Source organism: Camellia sinensis, chromosome 3 (genome assembly GCF_055761805.1).
Source record: "Camellia sinensis isolate YWXY chromosome 3, ASM5576180v1, whole genome shotgun sequence".
In the NCBI taxonomy this organism is placed as follows: Eukaryota; Viridiplantae; Streptophyta; class Magnoliopsida; order Ericales; family Theaceae; genus Camellia; species Camellia sinensis.
In genome coordinates this window covers 189,716,215-189,740,912 of record NC_138963.1, presented here as the reverse complement: position 1 = coordinate 189,740,912, position 24,698 = coordinate 189,716,215, and the positions used below count along the sequence as shown (strand labels likewise).

Here is a 24,698-nt window from a genome sequence, read left to right as displayed (position 1 = left end):
TACTTGTTTCCTTCTTTTTGTCTACTGAATCTATTGTTTTGTTGCTACTTGTCTCTGCTCATGAACTCTTGCTGCACCATAGTTATCCAGTGTCAAGTGATGCACTTATGTGGGGCAACTTTAAGGTTGTGTCTGGTTTAAGGATTTACGGAATCAAAGAAGCAAAGGAAAAATAAATAAAATAGAATTTAAATTTTTGAATTTTGTTTCCCTTAGTAAATCTTCTCAAATCTTAGTTCCAAACACAACATTAGTACGAACTATAGAGCTATTTGCAAATGGAAAGTATGTAGTTTTAGGCCACTTGCATTAATCTATTGTTTGATATCTGGAATTCTTTTGAAGGCTGTTTCAAAAGTTTTTTTTTTTAATTTTATTTTTTAAATTGTTTTTTAACTAACAAATATCGTAGCGTTGGTTAATAGAGCAGTAATGATTGTATATCCTTTAACCACTAACGTCTATGTAGGGCTGGCATAAATGAGTTTTGATCGGTTGGTTGTTTAAATTTAGGATTGATTAATCTTTGATTATCAAAAGCATTAACAAAATGAATTATTAGAGTTCAAGCATGCCGCATTAGATGCAAGTTGGAAGTAACCTGGAATTCACCTCTACGATATGCACCTCCATAAATTAAGAAAAAAACTCTACAGTATGCACTTCCTTTTCATAAAAACCCTCTCTACATGGAATACAAGTTTTATCCCCTTAAATTCCAGATTATATTTAAAAAATTTTTTTTTTTTAATTTCATTGTGTTTGTACGTTGCTTTGAACTCGAGAATTACAGTGATAAGAGAACATTTTATCAATCAAGTCTTGTTTAATTGTTTTAACTCATATACAATTTCATTTGATTAATTCTAAATGAACTAATTTAATTTGCATCAATTAGAGTTAACTCAAATGATAAGTTGTTCAGATTCTATCCCAAAGATCCTAGGTTTGGATTTTGATATTTTACATTGCTCGATATATAAGGCTAATGAGTAGTTGCATGTATCTCAAGTTTGTGGTCTTGAAGTGGAGAAATTGTTTTTTTGCTTCTAGCGCAAAGTCATGTAACGTCCCAACTTATATTTATTGGTTAAAACAATAAGATTTAATATTTGAGAAATTCTATGGTAGTGTGTTTACTATATGCATCTTTAGTTACGACTTTTGAATTAATGGTTATAACTTACTGTATTGTTAGTTATGACACATTATGATATTGGTTATGACAAAATTTTGGTTTTGATTTAAGAATTGTTTGGTAATACCTGACGTGAGATTTAGTTATAACTCAATTTTTTTAACTTATGAGTCGCATAGTATTGAGTTATGCTATTTGCGATGATCAAACTCATAAACGACATAACTTACATATAATACACATTCTACCATAGTATTTCATCTAATACTTTTAGTTAAGTTTTTAAATAATAATTGGAATGCCAAGTAATAAATTGTATGGAGACTACCAAATTATTACTCTTTGAAGTGGGTTCAAAAGACTTTACTTATCCGAGTCCACATCCTTTAGAGTAAATTTTCGTATAGTAGTTTTAGAGTGATTTTTTGTATAGTTGATTTTTTTTTTTAAAAGTGATTATCAATAGGATTGTACCAGCAACTTAGTATTATTATACTTTCAATTTTTGTAGAATTAAATTTCAATCATACCAATAATCATTCTAAATTCACCCTACCAAAAATCAATCTAGAGGATTAAGATTCTAATTTTTTTTTGGGGAAATTACCCACAGGTTCCATGTGGAACATGTGGACACCATTTAATCCCATAACTTTTTGGGTGCACCCAAAAGTCCTTTCCTCCATCTCTCTGGTTTTTTCCTCCCTTTTTACGTTTTCTTCTTTCTCTTTTTTTCTACATTTTTCTCTTATCGTCTTCGTCATAAACGATGGTGCAAGTGTTCATGTCTTTCTCCATTGATCGGGGTTCACTGATAACCGCCAACCATCGAAATCAACTCGTGATTTCATTCTCACCAACGGCGAAGATATATATTTCCGACGAAGAAGATGAGTGGATCTACTTAGATCTGATGTAGATCTACTCAGATCTGAGTAGATCTACATCAGATTTGGCTAGATCTAAACAAAAAATAGTTGTCGGAGTATAATCTTCTCTTTACATCCGCCTTTCTCCTTCGATCTCTTTTTTTTTCCTCTGCTATACACTTCTGTTTTTCTGTTCTAATAGAGAAAATTTTCGAATTCTGAACAAGTAGTTTTCGAGTTTTAGTTACAGGCGGTGAAAACTGTAAAATTTTGCAGTTTTTAAATTTTTTTTTGGTGCTGGAATGAATCATGGTTTAAAACTGTAAAATTTTACAGTTTTATAACATTCTTTAGAACTGTAAAATTTTACAGTTTCATAACATGTTTTTTAATTTTTTTTTTTCCGGCAATATTCTAGATATTCCGGTGAGTTTTCGGCGACCGTTAAATGGAAGTCCGACGGTAGTAAGATGTGAACAGTGTCTGTAAATTAAAAAAAAAAAAAAAAGATTTTTTGGTAACAATTAAAAATGTATTGGACTAATTGGTGCAAGTGTTTTGTTTTAGGATTAACTGGATCTCAAACTTGGTACATGGGACTTATCAGTAAGTTCCCCTTTTTTTTTTAGGGAAATTCTACTGTACACGCAGTGGCGGAGCCAGAAGTTCAATGTAAAGGGGATACACATTGATCACAACATTGAATTTTTTCCCTCCCATAACAAGTAACAGCGAGATGTTATTAAACTTAAATTTTTATATTTTTACTTTTATTACAACTATCCTGAGATTTACATTAATATGACTTGTAAATCCACTCAATTACTAAATTCTATGAACCAAATAATCAATAAGTTCAATCCTATCAACTTAAAAAAAGTGTCCCACAATGAGGAGAAATAAGCAACTACAAATCTCACAATAAGAAATGAATTATCAATTTATTCAATTCTTGCCTTGACCTATCAATCAAAAGTGTACAAGAATAATCAAAATAATAAAATGGAGAATTTTTAAAAAGCAAAAAGTTTTACATAATTTAAAGAGGGTCACTATTATAATTTTATAAAGAATACATAATACATAATCTTTATTTACATGGGTAACAGTTTAAATGTTGAAAGATTAGGGGGGACACTTGACTCCTCTAGGCTTTAGGTGGCTCCGCCCCTGTGTACACGCCCCTTGAAAGGGTGTACCATATATATTCTCAATTATATTATTTTTTTTAGTTATGATTAATTTTTTTTAATTACGATAATACTTTAATTATAACTCATGTGATCTTTAATTATATATCATGTGATATTTGATTATAATTTTTTTAACTATAATTTAAAAAATATAAAATTATATTATTTTTATTTTTAAAATTATAAAATATATATATAATACACAGTTCATTCCGTTCCCAGAGACAAAAAGGCGCAGTATTATCGTCTACTACTAGCCGACATCAACACGCCTTTCGGCTTCGTTTCCAGACAAATATTTAGCTCTCTAGAGCCCGCGTCACTTCACTCGTGTATATCTCTCTCTCTCGTCCGCTGTCCAAATGGATCCACTCTATACATATATGAAAAATTACTAATAGATAATTCTCATTAAATTTTATTAATAATAAATTTTAATAAAATTATCATTAAGTTTTAATAAAATTTGAAAATTAATGATTTTTTTTATAATTTTTATAAATTATCGGTACTACTTAGTACTTACAATTAACGTTTTTTTTATACAAATCTTTTAAATTATAATTTAAAATTAATAATTAATAATTTTTTATGATAATTTTTAAATTGCCATTAAAAATTAATAATTAATGATATTTTTTAGGGGGATGCACCAATAAATCCCAAATTAATAACTTATGCACTGTTTAGTCCTAAAAGTTTTCTTATAGACTGAAAAGTCCCATTACAATGTTAATAACATCAGATACAATGTTAATAACATCAGAGTCATGTTACAAACATTGGATTTCAAACATCTAATATTCATCAAATTTCAATAATGTTTGAAAATATAGGATGAAAAACATCTAATGTTCATCAGATTTCAATAAATTTTGAAATTATAGAATGAAACATCAGATCATTTACATCATTCACATCATGTTGATGTAAAAATGGGACTAAATGGAGCATAAGAAAACTTTTAGGACTAAATGGTTCAACGTTTCAAAAACTAGGACTTATGGGTAAATTTTCCTATTTTTTAATAATATGCAATGAAAAAAGTCATTAATGATAGTCCCCTTATATATATATGGCTTGGTTTAGGAAGTGGGTTGATTTTTTTTATTTTTTATTTTTTTTGTTATTTTAGCCTAGAGTTAAAAAGTTTGATTTAGGAAGGACTTTTGACTTTTTTAATTTTTTTATAAGAGAAATAATATAATAATTATGAATTAAATATAATATTTTATCTTATTAAATTAAAAAAATCTATTTTATTACTTTTTTTTATTTTAACTATTTTAACAACCCCAACTCTGCTCTTTCTCTCTCTCTACACAGTCTCGCTACTCTCACGCTCTAGCCCCCACAACAACCCCAACTCCGCTCTTTCTCTCTACACAGTCTAGCTGGTTGCAGATACATATATATATATATATATATATATAGAGAGAGAGAGAGAGAGAGAGTAATGGAGTTCGAGAATGGGTTGTTGATAATTACAGACTCAATCTCTGTTAATGCAACAGTGGTCTTGTGGGCACTCCAGCATTTCTCTGTTGCCCTCAAGGATTTCAGGATCATCACTCAGGCCTCTCTTCTTGGTCAGTACTTAGCCCTAGACACTTCTTTCTTTCTCTGTGTGTGTGTGTTTTTTCTTTTTTTTTTTTCTTTTAAAAAAAAAACTAATTTCAGTTTTCTACAAGTTCTTTGTCACTGTTCTATTCATTTATTCAACTATGGGGTTTTGATCTTTATGTGTTATGATCTTGTTTGGTTCCTAAGAAAAGTTGGGAAAAGGAAATAAATTATAAAATTTAGAATCAGGGGAACATGATTAGTGCCCGAGTCAAGAAAAACCTACACTTTACTATATCCTCTTGAGGTAGATTATTTTTTATTGGAGAAAAAAAATTAAATATCAGATTTCGATTTTAAAACTACAGTGAACGTAGTGGAAAGAAAGATAGCAATACTTTGAATTATCCAAGTTGCTTGGAGACCAAAGGGAGGATTATGTTGGGATCTGGGATCCCGCCCAAGACCTTGTAGAAATTATTCCATGCAGAAAAACACACCCACACTCAAGGAAACACAATATTTAACGTGGTTCGGCCTCAATGCCTACGTCCACGGGAGAGTAGCCAGTTATCACTATAACAATGGAGATATTACAGAAAGATTACAATAGAGGAGGAGCTCACACTCTCCTCACTCACACACTCACCCGTCTCCCTCGCTCACACCGAGGGAGACGGTCTCTCCGCCTCACATATCTCACTCTCTGTGGCTTACTCTGCTCTCTCTCTCTCTCCCTCGGCCTCCATTTATACACTAACAGAATAGGGAGAGCTTGGCTGTCCTTGCACATGGCCAGCTCTTTCTCCACATGTTGCAACTTCTTTCACATGGCCAACACATAAGAAAAGATCACCTTTGTACATTTGTAGGTTGGCAAGCTTGTGTACTCACATGTGAAGGGAATCACCCCTCACATGGGATGATATCCCACAAATCACCCCCTCAGCCCATGTGAGGTGATTCACAACAAAACCTACTGCCAATCTTGTCACGCCCAAATTCAACACAGTTTGCATCTCCTCGCTAAGACGCTGCATCCCTTGAAAGCTAGAGATAATACACCAGAGATACAAGAGGATGAGGGAATCCTACATCCTCAACTCAACTCACACCACTCTCTGATTTGGAGAGAACCGTTGCTCCTATCTCCTACAGATCTCTTCCACACTTCCTGTCTCGGATGTCTTCAGCATAGTCTGCATCTCTTCACTGAGATGCTTGCACCCCCTGAAGCTAGAGATAATACACCAGAGATATAAGAGGAGGAGGGAATCCTACATCCTCAACTCAACTCACACCACTCTCTGATTTGGAGAGAGCCTTTGCTCCTATCTCCCACAGATCTCTTCCACGCTTCTGTCTCGGATGCCTTTACTGAGACGCTATGCTTGAACTTGCGTAACCAAGATATTTGGACACCCCCTGATTGGATGTCCTGCACCCCTGCTCGGGATACCCTTGCATTACCGTGTAACTCCTTGCAGGATGAACACTGGAGCAACTAGAAAACTTCAGAGTTTGACACATCAAACATCCTCATTTTTCCTTGCTCGGAGCTTATTTCTGAACAACCAGCCTTTGCTTTCTGCACTTCAGAACAACTTCCCAGCGATCTCATACGCCTGTTATCTGTGCTGCAATCCCTGATGTTCGGTTCTGTCTCACTTGTACGTCCGTACTGATGTTTGACAGTTAGCCCTTCTGCCAAGACAACTTCCACCGGTCTGTACAAGTTACCACTATGCAACTCCGTGCATAGTGCTCGCACCCATGGCTTCTGGTCTCCCTGCGTCAAGCTTGCTTGAGAGATCTGCATCAACTCTATCATCTGCTGACATGGAACTAAAGAAACCACCATAGAGAAATAAGACTTGCCACTCCTTGGCACGCACTCCTGCGTTTTACCTGTCTCAATTTCTCTATCTGGAAGTTTCTGTGAACTGTCAACAACCCGTTGCTGCACACTCTTCTCGCGCCTCTGTATGACACTCTAGCGTACCCTTGCACTGTTGCACGTCTGCAATTGTACTTCTGCGCTTAGTATGCTCCTCTGCAACTATTGTTCTACATGTCCACATACCATTAGTACCTTCTCGTATACAGTAGCTCCAACATCCACAGTATTTCCCTGAGCCTGTACTGGTTGCCAAATCATCTATCCGTCGATGAATGGTCTTCTCTTTTGATTGAACCAGATCCTCCAACGAACTCCGGAGATAATCATTTCTGCAATCCTCTGATCGCCCCTGACCAATCCTGATCTCCCTCGATCTGCCATTTGATCAAGCCTGATCTCCTCTGGTCTTCAATGATCTATCTCAATCTGTATCTGGTTGTCCAATCTGGTCAGAATCTGTCCATTCTAACCTCTTCAGTGAATCCGCAACATTCCATAATATCCGGCAACCTTCCTTCGAGTATTGAAGATGGCAAACACCCATGTTTTGACAATCTTTCCAAACCGTTCAGAATTTCACTATTCTGAACTCGCGGTTGCGTCCGGAGCGGTTCGTTTAGCTAGAACCAACCTTCGTTGCATTTTCGGGGACCTCACTGAAAACTATCCTCGAAAGCTGGGCCACCCCACAATTTTCTGAAAATTCTGGGCCAAATTGAAATTTTCAGAAGTTCAAGGAATATTCCGTGTACCAACGAAATATTCCGTCCACTGCCCCTAACGCCGTCCGCCACTTTAATCTGCCTTCTTTTTACAGAAACTCCGTCTCCAAAATCTGACCGTACAGATGTGTTCGGAATACTCCAAATAGTCGGAAACCACTATTGGATCACCAAAAACGGACTCCAAATGGCTTCGATCTAGCCAAAACATTTTGTACGCCTCAGATCTACGGCTGTACCTTCGCCGCAAAGCACTGGATCCTTCCTCCTGCGGCTGCACCATTGCCGCGTAGCACTGGATCTTTCTTCAGAGTGATGACGTGGCGAGGACGTGTCTGCCACGCGGCGATGACGTGTCTGCCACGTGGCGATGATTGGACGATGACGTGGCGACCACGTGGCAGCCCCATGGCTGACAACTGTGCCACGTGGTGATGACGTGGCGCGCGTGTTGATGGCGCGTGTATGGCACGCGCTGTTCCCTCAGTCGTCGTCTTCCTTGCGCCGCGCGTGGGGCGCGTGGGTGAGACTGGGACCACGCGCCGGTTGCATGAACGGCGCGTGGTGGCGCGTGGCGAGACTGGGATTCACGCGCCAACTTCTAGGGGCGCGTGAGAGCGCGTCCGGCCTCCGTTGGGTGTCTGCTTTATATTTCTGGACTCCTCTTCTCGAGCTCTTGCTCCTGGTGTGCTCAAAATTTGATTTCGAGCAACTTGATTTCTGGGCAGTTTCAAACAACACGCTGTTTTTGTTCTGAAACGCCACCAACGAGGCTCTGATACCACTTGTTGGGATCTGGGATCCCGCCCAAGACCTTGTAGAAATTATTCCATGCAGAAAAACACACTCACACTCAAGGAGACACAATATTTAACGTGGTTCGGCCTCAATGCCTACGTCCACGGGAGAGTAGCCAGTTATCACTATAACAATGGAGATATTACAGAAAGATTACAATAGAGGAGGAGTTCACACACTCCTCACTCACACACTCACCCGTCTCCCTCGCTCACACCGAGGGAGACGGTCTCTCCGCCTCACAGATTAGCTGCAGTTCTAATTGTTTTAGAATTTTCTATTATTTCCCTCAAATATCTTGGTAACTAAATGGATGGTTAGCTTCTTATGTAAGCTTGGAAATTGAGGTGCTTTAAGGTGTGTGGGCTGTTGGAGATAAGTAAGCTAGTAAAGGGAACCTTATGGGAAATACTATGGCCATTGATGTAATTCGATCATTGAAGATGGGCTGGGTGAGCAGTAGAGATGGTCTTGGGAGGAGAGGGAGAGAGCAATAATAGAGGTAGTGGAGATGGAGAACCAGATCCTAGGGGTTGGGAAGAGATTGCTTCTTGCAAGGAGACAAAGCAGACGGAGGCTCACTATTTGTAGGAGTAGCCAAACCATGGAACTCAGTATATCACAAGTGCTGAAGGCATGTGGTTGAGGGACAAGTGACTGGCTCTCTGCATGGTCTAACATTTCTTAGTGGAATGACCCCAATTAGTAGTAGTGGAGATGGTGAAACCAATATTTTCTCAGTTGCAAGAGTAATGGGGCAAGCTCGTTGGGCAGGAGGAGTACACCACATATGTTTGTCATAATCTAGAGCTGTCTTTATGTAAGATCTCTCTATTTCTATTTTGGAAGACCAATCAAGGTATTAGTCCCTCGAGGGAAGGTGGGATGAGCACCTTGATAAACCCTTAACTCCAACCATTCTTGAGGGAACCCTAGGCTCTACTCTCGACTTAGGCAAGTGTAGGAGCATCATGGTGCCATTGGAAAATGAAGTGTACATCATACGAGTACACTCAAGCAGAAAATTCACTCGGCCAAAACGAGGGAGATCCAAGCATATTGGCGTGAGTGCAGATGGGCATCCTTAGGCAAAAACTCAAGTCAATCAGGAGAGGAAGACTCAGCTCTCTAGGAGGCTCCTTGGATATTGCCTCAGAATGCCTTGGCTTGAGACTAATGTAACTTGCACGTTAGCTTCAGGCGGATGAAACTTATCATGGAGGGAGGATTTACTCGTGGTGAGATCCCATCAGTCCATGTTTCACCTCATGAGGCTGACACATGAGAACAAGTTCAGTAGAGGAGGTGATGTGCCTTCTACATGGGTTGCCATGTGGACCTACAAGGTGATCATGTAATTCCAAGGTTTGAATTTCACAATTTTTTGTTTTATTATCTTCTTTCTTTTGTTTTTTGTTTCGTTCTGTGTGTGTGTGTGTGTGTGTGTGTGGAAGTTTTATTTCAAAGTAATGTTTGTTTGATTTAGTAATAATGTGGAATATGCTTCTAATAATGTTTGTATCTATGTTTTTTAGTGCAGAAGGAAGCCTTTATTTTAAGTCATCTTCATTGTCTACTATTATTTCAGTCTCAGAGAAGCCTGGTTTTCACACCCAACTATGGCTATTAGAATTGGCCAAAGTGCTTAAGCCTGGAGGCAATATGTTTTTACAGGAACCATCCTTCTTCTACAGGAACAAAGATCTTGTAAGTTTTACTAAGATATAATACTTGGTGTGCTTTTGCTTTCTATTATCCTCCGCAGTGCTAAATTATTGTCGATGTGGATCTCTAATTTTAGGTTTTGGAGGAGTCGAGGGCTTGTTTAGAGCGGAACCTTTTATTTGCAGGGTTTTATGCAATTGAGGAATTTGAATGCCTTGATCACTTAGCTGAAATCGATTCTACATCTCAAGATTTTTACTTACGGTGATCCTTTCAACTTACAATACTAATTACTTAATTTTGTTAGCTTTTTTATTGTTATTACCGAATATAAAAGTGGTCGATTGATGTCATTGCCTTGCATGGGGTGCATATTCACCTAGCCAGTTCCTAGGCATGCACTGTTAGCTTTGTGATCACCCGAATGTGATATAAACTACACATGATACTTGGTGGTATGTTGCCAACAGTACAACAATACACAATTCCTCTGGCTGATGAGGGAAAAGAGTGCCCTCGTGACAAATGTGATTTTATTGGCAAGCATTTTTCCTTGGAAGGGTCTTGATAATGTCAATTACTTAATGAGTGAATCCCATCCCACCCCAGAATAGAACACTGTAGCAACTCTGCTTAATGTACTTGATCTTCAGTGGTTTTGATAAACCTGCTGAAATTGCTGTTACAACATTAAAACTTCAACAGAAGAAAATTTCATGTTTTTTAAGAGATTTCAACCATTCCCAAGGTAACACTAATCAAAATTTTAAACCTTTTTTGATCCATCTGTAGTTGCGCAACTCATATTCTTTAAAGTTACTCTATCAAGGAGATTCTTATCTGCCCAATGCCCATGTCCCCACAGAAGTTTAGTGTTTTGAAAACTTGAATCACTGCATTTTGAGATAAAGTAGTCCTGATCGATAATTGTAAATTGTAATCTTTGTTTATGACTGGTAAAGTCAAAGCATGAAGAAACCAGTCACTTAATGAAATTCCTTGTTGAGGTGACTTGAGGAAGGAAGTTAATGTAATGGTGGCAAGTATACCATCATTTATGCTCTATTTGGCTAATCAAAACCAGAGACTGCTAAAAAAATCTCATTCCGAAGCCAAGTCACACTTCTTGTCAAGCCCAGGTTGCTGTTCCTGTCACCCGTGTAAATGCATGCATTATTGTAGACTCATCTTTTGATAGAATGTGCAGATTACACCATAAATTTGTGCAAGCAAATGCTAATTTATTCTACTTGGTCTTTGGATATTTATTTCACAAGGATGCTTTCTTCTCTGTCAATTCTATGCCAGTTGTTTTACTTTCCCTTTTCTTATTTTTACCTTTTGATCTTTCAAGATTAATTTTGTTTTATGTACATTTGTTGTGACCTAAAGTTACTTGCTGGATATGAAGCATGAGTACTTTAAAAATATTTCTGTATGAATACCGGCCGGTACTGTTACACGTACTCCAGCCGTGCCTCTGCCCTTTTTTTTTTTAAGAATTTGCCATATCAGTGTACCCATACCTGTAACTGCAACCATGCTTCCTAGCCTGCTGGTCATTTGATCTTTAAACTGTTATGGGTTTAGAATCGTGGTAGACATTTCATCCAATAGGATGCTCAAATCTATAGGCAGAATACAATATTTGGTCAAACGTTTTTTACTTCTCATTCTTTATTAATTTTTTATTGTTGAATTTTGTTCTGTTCATTTAGGATGGAAGATGTTTATTGTGATATTGTTGGCTGTGCAGATCAAAGCCAAAAAAACATATGATACTGTGGAAGTTTCTTCTGTTCAGAAGGCACAAATGCACAAAGCATAAAACTCTATGATTGTAGTAGATGGCACATCACAACAACAGATTGAGGATTTTGATGACTTAATTGACGAAGATACTTTGTTTACAGCTGAAGATTCAAAAATGTTTGAGTTGCCGCAAGGTTGGATTTTTTGGACATTATTGTTATGCACTTCATATGCCATCCCAATGATTTTTATGAGTACCATAAAGCTTATCAAACCTAAAATATTTGCTTTTTTAAAAAATAAAAACAAAAATTGTGCACTGTTTCATTTCTAATTCTTTTTAGTTTCTTCATTTCCTTTATCTAAATTTTATGGTTTCATTAAAATTTAAAGTAGCATTATTTGATACATGAGTGAAGTATATGCTCGTATAAAGTGAGTCTTGTTTTTGCATTTTGGGTATGTTTGATTTATGCTTTCAAAAAAGAACTATTTTAGATAAGCTTGTGTATTTTCTAATAACAGTGAACCATCTATACTCTGTCGTGGATTTTACTGCCTTCAGTGAACCACATGAAACCATGTGTTGCATGATTTCAAAATAAATCAGATACCTGTGTTGGACATCCAACAAATAAAGGTGTGGGATATGTGTTCGACACTTTTTATATATTTATATGTAACACTATATGTATATATTATTGTATAATTACTATAAAATAAGTAAAATAACTTTTTTATATTGTATATTAATATTGCATATCTTCAACAAGAGATCAAAAATTAAAAATACTTGTTTTTTTTTTTTTTTTTTTGTGCTGAGTCTGTCTCTTAATTTTGAGGTTTGATAGGTTTAATAATTATGTTCATTAAACTTACTTTCCTTCTTATGTTATTGTATTAGATGAAAGTTATCTTGTTCGGGAACGAATACATGAAAGAAATCGTCTCTATCAGCGTAGACGCCGAGCACGAATGACAGAAGACCAAAAGAACCGTGAAAAGGAGAAAAGAAGGCAGTATATGCAGAGTCGCAGAGTTCAGCCTATAAGTTATGAAATGCCCCTTTCTACACCAGTTAGTTACCAAAGTGCAAAAGAAAGTGAACAAAGGCTACATTCTGGCCAGCAACTTCAAGAATCTCACATCATCGAAATATAAAACAAAAACAAAAAAACACGGCGTGGGAGGCAGGTGAAGCTTCGTAGTTGAGTGAATATAAGGAAGTACTAGTGCTGGTAACAGCTAAGTCACTTCTATCCAATTATCAACTTTGCTTCTGGCTTCTTAACACATGGACAAATACAAAGTGAAAATAGTTCTGGCAACAGAAAATAGTTAACCTCATATCACTTGTACAATTTAGCATAGATAAGGGAGTTATTCAAGATTGATCTGGGGTCTCTAACGGCCCCTATGTATACAGAACGATATATATATATATATATTATTGAGAACTGATAAATGTGTAAACACCTGTGCTCATCAATGTTTTTAGCAGTGTGATTGTACTATTTATTGCTCTGTCATCTTGATTTTAAGTTGCTAACAAGCTTCCAGAACATTGTATTGGTGTTATTCAACGGTATATGGTATCATTTTCTGCTTGTGCTGCTCTTTTGTTGATAGTGGTTTTTCTTGCTTTGATGAATTGATGCTTTATGTGCCAACAAAACCGAACTGCACTAAAATAGTTGTGTCCGAATTTCAGAACATATTATTAGTTTTAGATGACATGCCAAATCTTGCAGCACCAGAATAGAATAGTTTTGTTCGAATCATATATGCATATCCTAGTATTATTAACTTATTTATGCAATGGAAATAAATCAAAAGAAAACCATTCAAGTCTTTTCAAATGCACAATAATCATGGTAATGTGATTATTGCATGGTTTTAATTTATGCATAGGGATTCAATTCAACTCGTGTGGTTTGGATCGGGGTTTTATCTAAATTCGATTGCAAATTGTAGATCTAGTAACCCAAGAGTTTGGCTTGGTGGATGAGATTTGAGATTTGGGGGTTTGCTCTTTCCAAAGTCTCAGGTTCGACTCCCCTCACCCCCAAAACTCAAAATTAACATCTTTCGAAAGGCTTAGCCTGGACTTAGTTCGAGCTTGAACATTGTTCCGAATAGAACTATTATATTGTGCTTTCTTAAAAATACCTAACCAAATCAAGCTTTAAGTCCTATCATAGGCTACATGAATCCTTCTTCTCCATACGGCCTTATCAAAGGCCATTTTGTTAGTCAAATTAAGTAGATCCATATCTTTATTTACAACGCTAACCAATGTTAATCTAGGCCTACCCTGTCGTCCCCTAACACTTCCATCTACCGTTACAGCATCGCATCTCTTCACTACTACCTCTGTTGGTCTCTGTTAAATATAACCAAATCATCTTAATCGATTCTCTCTCAACTTATCTTCTATCAGTGCTACTCCTACCCATTCCCGAATACACTCATTCATAATTCTGTCTTGTCTAATCTTGCCACACATCTACCTTAACATTCTCATTTCAGTCACATTTATCTTATCTACATGTTGTTTCTTAGTTGCCCAACACTCCGTCCCATACAACATCGCTGGTCTAATAGTCGTTCTATAGAACTCACCTTTAAGTGTAGTGGGTACTCGTTTATCGCGCAGTACCCCAGACGCACTTCTCCACTTACACTATTCCACCTTAATCCTATGGGCCACTTTCGCATCAATCTCCCCCGCTGTTGTGATAATCGACCCTAAATAATGAAAATGTTCACTCTTAGGCAGTTCTTAGTTCTCAATCTTCACTTCTCCTTTACTTTCATTGTTACTGTTACTAAATTTACACTCCATGTACTCTGTCTTAGTTCCGCTTATCCGAGATCCTTTAGATTCAAGAGCTTTTCTCCAAATCTCCAACTTTGTATTAACTCATTCTCTAGTCTCATCCACTAGCACTATATCGTCTACAAAAAGCATACACCATGGCACATCATCTTGGATATTTCTCGTCAACTCATTCATAACTAAAGTAAAAAGATAAAGACTTAAGATAGATCTTTGGTGTAACCCTATAGTGATAGAAAATTCATTTGTCTCTCCAGCAGGCGATCTAATAGTGGTTACCATCCCTTCATACATGTCCATAATCACATCAATGTAACATTTTGTCACTCATTTCTTCGCTAACACCTACCATATTATATCTCGGGAAACTTTATCCTATGCTTTCTCGAGGTCGATAAATACCAAATGAATTTCTCTTTTCTTTTCTCTATTCTTTTCTATTACTCTTCTCAAAAAATAGATCGCTTCCATTGTTGACCTGCCAGGCATAAACCCAAATTGATTATCTGACACCTCTGTTATATTTCGCAATCGGCGTTCTATCACCCTCTCCCACACTTTCATTATATGACACATTAGCTTGATTCCTCTATAATTGTTGCAATTCTGGACATCTCCTTTATTCTTATAGATTGGCACTAAAATACTATTCCTCCACTCATTTGGCATGTTCCTAGTCAACAAAATTTTGCTAAACAACCTAGTCAACCAAACAATCTCCTTTTTACCCAAACACTTCCAAGCTTCAATAGGGATATCATTTGGTCTTAAAACCCTATTTGATTTCATCTTCTTAAATGCAATCTCCACTTCCAAGTTCCTAATCCTGAGATAGAACCTATAGTCTTGATTTATCGTATTACTGGCTATTTCTTCTCCTATTGTCATACCTCTATGTTCCTCATTTAATAGTTTCTCAAAATAGTTCTTCCATCTCTCTTTAATCTCTTCCTCTTCCGTATCTTAACAAGTTTGTATACTCTCTTCTCTCCCTCCTTACTATCTAGTTTAGTGTATAGGTCATCATAAGCTTTCAACTTAGCCTCTCTCACTACTTTCTTGACCTCCTTATTAGCTAATCTATAGCTCTTAAGGTTTTTCTCAGTTCTATCATTTTGTCACTTTTTAAAACACTTTTTTTTTGCCTTAACTATCGCTTGAACCTCTTCCCTCTACCACCAAGTTTCCCTAGAACTGGGTCCCATTCCTTTTGACTCTCCAAGCACTTTTCTTGAAATTCTCCTTATACAATTGGCCATCGAGTTTCATATAGTGTTAGTATCATCTTCCAAGTCCCAAGTACCTTCCTTATCCATTCTATTCTTAAATATTTCTAATTATAATCTTTTAGGTCCCACTATCTCGTCCTACGACGCCCAGCATTCTTTCTAGTTTGGTATTTCCCTCTAAAACATAAATCTAGTACCAAAATCCTATGTTGAGAGGTCAGGCTCTCTTCAGGAATCACCTTACAATCATTGCATTTTAGGCAGTCCACTTTTCTCACTAAGAAGTAATATATTTGGCTCTTAACTAACCCACTCTTAAAGGCTCGCTCTTCTTATACATAGTATTGGCCACCACCAGGTCAGAAGCCAACACAAAATCTAAAATACTCTCTCTAGCCTCATTTCTGTCACCAAAATCGTATCCACCATGCACCCTTTCATAGCCTAGTTTATCTATGCCTACATGGTCATTAAAATCTCCACCTATAACTAGGTTCTCTTCTACGGGTATCTCCTGAAAGATCTCATCCATTTGCTCTCAAAAATTCCTCTTAGTCTGATCATCTAATCCTACTTGAGGGGCGTATGCACTAATAACGTTCACTATATTCCCTCCAATAACTAGTTTAACTAATATAATCATATCTCCTTTCCTAATGACCGCCACTATATTCTCTAAAAGACCCGTGGCAATTAAGATTCCTACCCCATTCCGGCGTCTATCCTTACCACTATAATACAGTTTAAAACTGGTATCCTCAATTTCCCTATCTTTCTCACTCGTCCACTTAGTTTATTGTACGCAAGCTATACTAACTCTCCTCCTAATCATAACATCTACCAATTCCATTGTTTTACCAGTTAAGGTTCCTATATTCCAAGTGGCTACCCTAAACCTATAGCCTTGGACTAGCTTCTTTACCCGCGCTCGTCCAGAAAAACGCAGGAATCTTTGCCCATTTTTCACTGCACCTAGGCGTTGATGTGGCGCCCCTTGTTCACTTTTCGAAACACCCGGCGACAGGCGCAACGCGTCACTTAAAGGGAACAACCTAACATTTAAACGATTCAAAGTAGGATTCATTATCATAAGGGATCCGAGCGCCTTTTTTACGTGTTATCTGTCGGCTACCTAACACATAACCCCCCTCCTTAACCCGAGCTTGTGACCGGCGGAGTTGTTAACAACCCCGGCAGAGTTTTTGTGCTTTCTTAAAAATAAAAGATAAAAATATTTCAAAAAAATTATAAACATGAAACGCAATAAGCAAATTATTTTGATTTTTTTTTTGTTTGGATTTTTTTTCTTTTTTGTGATTATTGGCCATTGACATCATTACCCATCACAATTATATTTTATTTTATAAAATATTTAATGCAATGTCAAAAACATGTAAATTTGATATTTATTATATATAACCATAAATTATTAACAATAAAATTAAAATTGGGACAATTGGACCAAATGTAATTTAAGTTAATAAATTTTAATTCAAGCCCAAACAAATTCTAACAAAATAAACTTTAAGTTTTTAATTTTATTAATTTAAATCATAATATTTTGATTTTTTTTAAGTTTAAACTATTTGCTTATTTTTAGTAAAATTATCAAAAAAATTTATTTTAATCATTAAACTCAACAAAAAATGATATTTTAAACATATTTTGTACACTCACTTGGAGTTTAATGGTTAAAATATTATTTTTTTTCATCAATTTTACTTAGCAAAAATATGTAAATAATGTATATTAAAAAAAAACTAAAGTTTAAATTAATAAAATTAAAAACTTATAATTTATGTCGTCACATAGCTTAAAATTTTTTTCCCTACGCACTAATTTATACAATTTTTTAATACACATTTTTTCATAAAAAATTAAAAAATTAATCAAAACAATTATATTTTTTTCCTCAACTTTTTAATTTTAAAAAACAAAAAATAAACTTATTTAAGTCATTCCCAACATTCTCTACGTAGTAAACTTACGGTGAGGATCTTGATTCGTTTGGTTGAGCCCGAACGAACTCCTCATGAACTCTTCTGTGATGGGATATTCATGTCTATCATCATCGTCAGCCTATTCCAACCCCTCCAAATTCCCAACCCTTCGCATCTTCCATGGACCAAACTTCTCATCGTCCTCCTCTCTCTCATTCATGTCTTTCCCCCAAAACCCTAGACCACCAATCTCCACTCATCATCTCCCTCCAAACCCTCCTCCACTTCCTCCATTCAATGGCCGCTTCAAAATCCATCACAGAACCACTAGCATTCTACGCCAACCACTGCCAAATCGTAAATTCTCGATCCGAGCTTCAATCAAGGAAGGTTTGGAATCCTCGTCGAACACTACATTGATCATCGTTAGCTCTGTAATCACCGTAATACTAGCCGTCGCGAATCGAGTGCTCTACAAACTCGCCCTTGTTCCCATGAAGGACTACCCTTTTTTTTTGGCTCAGCTCACCACTTTCGGGTAAGTTTTTTAACGTATATATTTGTACGTACACACACCTGTATCGAACTATTCTATGTTTAATGAATTTGTTGATAATGCAATGGAAGAAGAAGAGAAGAAATTAAGATTCACGATTCTGTTAAAAATGTGTTTGGAAGCATGGAATGCTAGATTTGGTATTGAAATTGGAAGCTATCTCAGTGAAAAAATTCAATTGAGTAGGCCTCCAATTCCAAATCCGAGGCTTGGATTCGATGCCGCCAACACAGCTCAAGTTATGGAACTTTTGTAAGATCTTTTGATATTGCATGACATTCTTTGTAATAATTATAGCTGTAAACTAGTCAGTCTTGGTAGGGTGATAAATGAGCTGAACAGTTAATTGTTTAAGCTTGATTTGAAAATTTTAACAGTTTCAAAATTTATTCAAGCTTGAATGTTAAATTTTTGAGCTGATCTCAAACTAGCTTTTGTCGAAGTCCGAGTACAAGTAGTTTGGAATTTTTATGTAGTTTTAGGCTTATCAAGCCGAGCTGAACAAGCAATTGGCTATTCAAACTTGGTTTGAAAGCGTTAATGAGATCCAAAATGTGTTCAAGTTTCGCTTGTTTACTTAACGAACTAAACTCAAACAACTTTTAACTAGTTGAACATGAGTCGAGCTTGACCTGTTTGGCTTGTCTATCACCCCTAAGTCTTGGGCTGTTTACCTTGAAACGCTTCAAAATGCGTTCAAGCTTGCCTTGTTTGGCTTGTTTACTTTCCGAGCCGATCTCAAATAAGTTTTAAACAAGCCGATAACGAGTCAATCTTTAGTAGCTTGTTTTTTATAATGCATATAAGCGTGTTGAACCGAGTAGTAGTTTATTCAAGTTTGGCTTGAAAACTTAAATGACCTTTAAAATGTGTTCACTTATTTGAGTACTGATCTGTTACAACCATCGACTAAACTGATTGGCCTATGAGATGGTTGAACTGGTGTGGTCTTACATGTGATACTGGTTTTATGAAACACAGGTATGTGGCTATTTATTTTTCTATACTCTACGTAAGATATCGTGCGGGGATTGTTACTGATGAAATGATGGCCATTCCCAAATCACCCTTTATAGTGATTGGTATTCTAGAGGCCCTTGGAGTTGCAGCTGGAATGTCTTCTGGAGGTATCATGATCTTTTTAATTTTGAAAATCTGAAGCCAAACACCAGAGTTTTGAATTCCCAATGTGGCTGCTGAAACATATTTTGTCTTTCATCACTATAGAATTTCTTATGAGACATGGTGGAGGTGTTGTTATGTCATTTATGAATTCATTTCCAAGAATTATCTTTATTGCATATGATGAGTGGATTAGCAGATGTAACACAGGAAAAGTGAAAAGCACGTTTAAAATGTTTTAAAATGAGAAATGGGAAAGGTGTATTTGTTTACTTTGTACTCCCTCCGTCCCATTTTATTGGTCCATATTGCATTTTTTATTGTCCCAAAATGTATGTCTACTTTAAAAAGTCAAAACTTCAAATTTAAAAGTTTCCAAAATTATCCCTTGTAAAGTAATTATAAATATATTTAAAAATGATAATAGAAGGGTATTTTTGGAACTAATCCTATAAACTTGAATTCAAAGTGTAATGATTATGTTTCCTTAAAAAGTTTGAATTTTCGAAAGGGACTATGAAAATGGGACGGAGGGAGTAGTTTGATTTTGCCTTCAGAACTGAATTTTATGAATCTTTTAATTACAGCCATGCTCCCTGGACCAGCTATACCCATTTTGAGTCAGGTAATGTTAATTTTAGTAAGTGTCTCAAACTAAGGTTGCGGACAAAGTAATAAGTAACCACTGATGCAGCGAGTCTTTTTTTAGATTAGTATATTGATTCTAATGTTGTTTCTCCTATTATGTCCATATATCTTTTTTTTTCTTCTTTCTTTCTTCTACTTAGTGCACCCATTTTGTTTCTTAAGTTGGATATGACAGATTAGTGTAAAATTCTAGTATGCACTTTTCAAGTGATAATAAATACACGAATGATGTGATTTCATGATTGAGTTCTTTTTGAATTGTCTTGTGGTGAACATCTCAGAACATTCTTTATGGAATGTCTTTACAACTCTACAGTGGTTTCTTGACTACCTATATTACATGGGTTTGGGTGCAGTTACATGCCTAAGACCAGGATCTGTTGAATCCTCACTTAGGACTCATGGAATGGTAAGGACTGATATAATTTGAGTAATGGCATTACTTATACTTATGGCTCTCTGAATTTACTATTTGACTACTGCCAAAAATAACTCTAGGTTGCTAATAAAGAATGATGACTGCACCAATGGTGGAGGCTGGGGATGATTTTGGTGAAGGGAGGCCATTGAGGACATGGCTCAAGATTGTCATGAAAGTTAGAGTCTATGGTTCAAGCAATAGATAGAGTGTAATGCTGAAAAAGGAGATCTTTGGCTGGTCCCATCCCAAGTTATTGGGATGAGGCTTGTTGAGGATCAATTTGCATTGACTAATTTTGAAGAAAAATAAGAATCTAAACATGAAAACTGGGTCAAGGATCTTATACGAACCTGATACTCACACAACATGGGTGCATTTGGGATGTGCAATGATCCTGGTAACAGTGGCAACTACTGCACAGGGATTGGAGAGAGGAGAGTACGAATTTTTTTGTTTTTTTTTTGGCCTCTTACTGAGTATAGACCTCTCTCACATAGAGTTGGCAAAGTTCCACACTTATCTGCTTTGACTAAATTGTTTGGCCCTGTTGATCAGCATCCAATCTATAAACTATCATTCTCGGACTACCTTTTTCATTGTGGCACGACAAACCTTCATATCAATGCTTTGCATTGCTTTTGCTACCTATTTTTATTAGAGGATGGCCCATCTTAGATATAATATTCATAGATCTTAGTGACAGTTGCAGCAAATAGCAGTTGGAACTAACCCTCCATAAGACTGCTCTACTGTGGCGTATTTACATGATTTATGTACCAATATTAGCACTTGTGTGTGGATGTGTCCTTGCTTGGTGCAGTCTGGCAAAACTTGCCTTCTTAATTTGGAACTGCTATCTAGAAATGGGAAGACATTGTTGATTTGCTGCCTGACTTCAAATATCTATTGATACACGCATCTATCAAAACTTGCTGAGGAATATATTTTCCAATTAAAAGAATTGGGGAAATGGATATCTCTATGCTTGTATTGTGGTCATGACATTGGTAAAATTTATTGTGCACTTGGTAGAGTTTTGATATAAGTCAAATAGGGGCCTCAAATAGTATGGTCAATGTTTATCTTCTTAATTGCTTCTTCCTGTGGGTTTTCGTTGCAGACATTTTTGGTGTGGCAGTTGGCCTTTTCTGTCCTTCTCCTGGGGAGAAAGTACTCCTGGAATAGGATTGCTGGCTGCTTACTTGTTGTTGCTGGAGTAGTTGTAGCAGTTGCAAGGTATTTCAATCTTTCCAATGGTTTGAGAAGCATGGTTGGCCTTGTCTCCAAAATTGAATTTTTGAGTGTAAATAATTAGTATTTTTATGCACCATATTTCTGTGTTTCGTCTACTTATCCTTTCATCTTGCTATAGATAACATCCCTTATAGTTCCTTTTGTGCTTTATTACTCCAGTGGGTCAGACACCGGCCAAATGCTATCGGGAATTGGATTTGTGTGGCCAGTGTTAATGATTGTTTCAAGTGCTTTTCAAGCTGGTGCATCTATTCTCAAGGTTATACACTGCATGGTTGTTGTGCCATATTAGAAGTACTCTTTATGAGGAAAATAATTAACCTTTAATTGTCATGCATTTGAATAGGAATCTGTCTTCATTGATGCTGCAAACCGCCTCAAGGTATGTCCAGAATTTTTCCAGTCAATGACGCCATTTAATCTGCTTGTATAGTTTTTAAAATTCTCAAAAATTTGACAACCTGTGCAGGGAAAGTTGCTCGACATATTTGTTGTAAATTCATTTGGATCTGGATTTCAGGTAATTTTCATATGGCTTGCCAGGATATCTTGTTTTATAAACGTATTAATCAATTTCGTTGGCTGTGCATTCTTCCCAGCATATCACAGCTTTATTAAAACATTTTTTTGGCACGCTAAGGAATCTCAAATCGCATATAGAATATGATATTTTTCAATATTTTTCATCATTGAATTATAATATTTCCTTTGATTTCTAGGCTCTGTTTGTGTTTCTCTTTCTGCCTTTCCTGTCAAGCTTGAAAGGCATACCATTTTCCCTACTGCCTACGTACATAAAGAGTGGAGCCGGTTGCTTTTTCAATATTGGAGCCCATACTCTAGGTAATTTCTGCTGCCTTTGTAATAGTTACATACATTCATATATGTAGACAGATGGCCAATTATATCTTGGTTTGAGTTCCATTACATGTATACACACATAACACATGCAGATGCACGTAGATAACCAAATTATGTCTTGCTATTTGCATCTGTATTTTTATGAAATGCGTGAAATGTGGGAAATTTTCATTGACTTTCTGACTTAATATACGGCATAAATAGATTGTATGCAGACAAATAAATTAAAGATGGTGATTTGTCTTTTAGGGAAAATAAAAAATAAACATAAAAATTGTTTCAAGGCCTAGTTATCCTATTATCCTTATTGATAACAGGTACACGTGTTAGTTTCGCAACTTTTGGGGGGAAAAGGAAGCATGTCTTCGTAACTTTTTTGTTCCCTAAAGCAGTAGGGTTCATTTCTGTCAACTAATTGTCTTCTTGTTGTATAAAGTGGGTTCTTGGGGAAGAAATGGGAAATACTTTTTCCACTGCTAGTAAAACTTGAGAAATTCTGATTTCATATGCAACAGCACATTGCTATCTTTTCCCCATCCCTTACACAATTAACTGCTAAAATACTGATCTAGTTACAATATTGAATCAATGAGTTTTCAGTTTTCTTATTATTGAATGTCCATTTTATAAATGTATTGGAAGTCCACATTTGCCTTCTGCGCGTGCCAAGGAGTCTTTACAATAAAATAAGGTAGCAATAGGGAAAAAACAAAATTTTCATTTTTTTTTTATTGGCACTGGGGTAGCACTAGGGAAATATTATTAGTGTAAATTAGAGGTGATGCTTGATGCGTTGGTTCGGTGGTTCTAACATGCTTCAGATTTTAGCTAAATTTTGTTAGCTTGTAGGAATTGCCTATGTCATATCAAAACATTGTGGACTTGCCATTTCATTTCCTTTGAAATATATGTTACTTAAAAATACATTTTTTTGTTTCTTGGCTGTACTTTTGGCATCAGGCTGTGAAGGAGCTCCATTATTACCCCTACTTTATATGGTTACCAATATAGCATTCAACATATCAGCCCTCCATCTACTTAAGATTTCCTCTGCAGTAGTATCTTCTCTTAATTCAATGTCATCAGGTTCTCTCTCTCTCTCTCTCTCTCTCTCTCTCTCTCTCTCTCTCTGCATTTATTTTGAATGATATGTTCGTACTAGCTTCTTGCTGATTGGGGGATTTCTCTTGATTTGCAGTGCCAATGTCAATTTATATTCTTTCCCTTCCACTGCCCTACCTTCCTGAAGGTGTAAGCTTGAGTCCCTTCTTCCTCATTGGCAGTATGATTCTTGTGGTTGGTCTCATTCTTTACAACATACCTCAGCCTCTAAAGCAAGACTCTGAAATTGAATAACAATTACTATGGCATTTTATATTCTTCTGTTGTAAATACTGAATTCATTGTGTTCTCTTTAATGGATACATTTGTGTACGACAAATCCTTCCAATTCATTGTTAGGGGTTTACATTAGTCGAACCCGTCTACTTTACTGGAAGGCTACAGGTTTGAATTTCCCTCCCTCCTCCAATGTACACACACACACACACAAAATGGATTGTCGTAAATTTTAAAATAAAATTGTATCTGGATTTTGATTTGTAACTATCAACAATATTTTATACCTTTGTTTGGATATTGGATTTGTGGAGAGAATAGAAAAAAAGAAAGGATTGAAATATAGTTCAAGGTATACATGACCCAATTGCCGGGGCTAGTTATTGTGGAAAGACAAAAATGCCCTCAAAACGAATATTCTTTTGTGACTTTCAAAGGACACTCTTTAACTCAAAATGGCGAGCTGCCAATAGGAATCCCAATATTAAGTAATGTAACTGATCAAATGACATGCTAGAAAACATATTTTAAAGACTCATCTATAGTCTTGCTAACTTTAAAGATTTTTTAGGAATTAAAATTTGGGAGATGACATGCTAGAAAACATATTTTAAAGACTCATCTATAGTCTTGCTAGGTTTAAAGATTTTGTTGGAATTAAAATTTGGAAGACTACATGCATGTGGAAAAATAGAAAAAATTACGAACACATAAAGTGCAAGTATATTAGTAATGGAATGTAAATGAAAGACTGTAAGGATGCAATTGTCACTTATTTATTTTCTCTTTCTGCTATCTATATGTATTTTCCCCTTAAAATTTTCAATGGGTGCTCTTCCAGTCTTCAACAACAGTTTTTGTCTCAATGACACTCAAAATTTACTTTGTTT

At 36.1% G+C, this 24,698-nt stretch overlaps 2 protein-coding genes across 10 annotated transcripts; both read left to right on the top strand.

Moving 5' to 3' along the window:
• The first annotated feature begins 4,486 nt into the window (after positions 1–4,486).
• LOC114265246 (anamorsin homolog 2) lies at positions 4,487–13,228 on the top strand. 6 transcript variants are annotated; one of them, XM_082921763.1, is made up of 6 exons: positions 4,523–5,203; positions 8,434–9,529; positions 9,724–9,890; positions 9,985–10,112; positions 11,605–11,794; positions 12,505–13,228. In XM_082921763.1, exons 2-5 carry the CDS (start codon positions 9,505–9,507, stop codon positions 11,684–11,686), a joined length of 402 nt encoding a protein of 133 aa, XP_082777889.1. In that variant the 5' UTR covers positions 4,523–5,203; positions 8,434–9,504; the 3' UTR covers positions 11,687–11,794; positions 12,505–13,228. The 6 variants fall into 6 exon arrangements, 4 of the variants coding, with proteins under 4 accessions (XP_082777886.1, XP_082777887.1, XP_082777889.1 ...); XM_082921760.1 differs by lacking the exon at positions 8,434–9,529 and having other exon boundaries at positions 4,487–4,789; XM_082921761.1 differs by lacking the exon at positions 8,434–9,529 and having other exon boundaries at positions 4,504–4,789; positions 9,772–9,890.
• A 4,417-nt stretch (positions 13,229–17,645) lies between these two features.
• LOC114285991 (protein CLT2, chloroplastic) lies at positions 17,646–24,106 on the top strand. Of its 4 annotated transcripts, none has more exons than XR_014365033.1 (11): positions 17,646–18,146; positions 19,146–19,291; positions 20,291–20,343; positions 21,476–21,591; positions 21,769–21,868; positions 21,956–21,991; positions 22,079–22,129; positions 22,329–22,452; positions 22,788–22,837; positions 23,431–23,556; positions 23,669–24,106. XR_014365033.1 is itself a non-coding variant. In XM_082921759.1 (10 exons), the coding sequence occupies exons 1-10, from the start codon at positions 17,701–17,703 to the stop codon at positions 23,824–23,826; spliced, it is 1,356 nt and encodes a 451-aa protein (XP_082777885.1). In that variant the 5' UTR covers positions 17,646–17,700; the 3' UTR covers positions 23,827–24,106. The 4 variants fall into 4 exon arrangements, 2 of the variants coding, with proteins under 2 accessions (XP_082777885.1, XP_028084878.2); XR_014365034.1 differs by lacking the exon at positions 20,291–20,343 and adding an exon at positions 19,874–19,911; XM_082921759.1 differs by lacking the exon at positions 22,788–22,837.
• Positions 24,107–24,698: the final 592 nt, after the last annotated feature.

Excerpts from the sequence above, each read along its gene's own strand:
- LOC114265246 (XM_082921760.1), top strand. The coding sequence starts at position 4,657 with ATGGAGTTCGAGAATGGGTTGTTGATAATTACAGACTCAATCTCTGTT. Across the intron at positions 4,790-9,723 it reads CACTCAGGCCTCTCTTCTTG|AAGGAAGCCTTTATTTTAAG; the intron begins GTCAGTACTTAG and ends TTTTTAGTGCAG. Across the intron at positions 9,891-9,984 it reads TCTACAGGAACAAAGATCTT|GTTTTGGAGGAGTCGAGGGC; the intron begins GTAAGTTTTACT and ends CTCTAATTTTAG.
- LOC114285991 (XM_082921759.1), top strand. The coding sequence starts at position 17,701 with ATGAACTCTTCTGTGATGGGATATTCATGTCTATCATCATCGTCAGCC. Across the intron at positions 21,592-21,768 it reads GTAGTTGTAGCAGTTGCAAG|TGGGTCAGACACCGGCCAAA; the intron begins GTATTTCAATCT and ends TTATTACTCCAG. Across the intron at positions 21,869-21,955 it reads CTGGTGCATCTATTCTCAAG|GAATCTGTCTTCATTGATGC; the intron begins GTTATACACTGC and ends GCATTTGAATAG.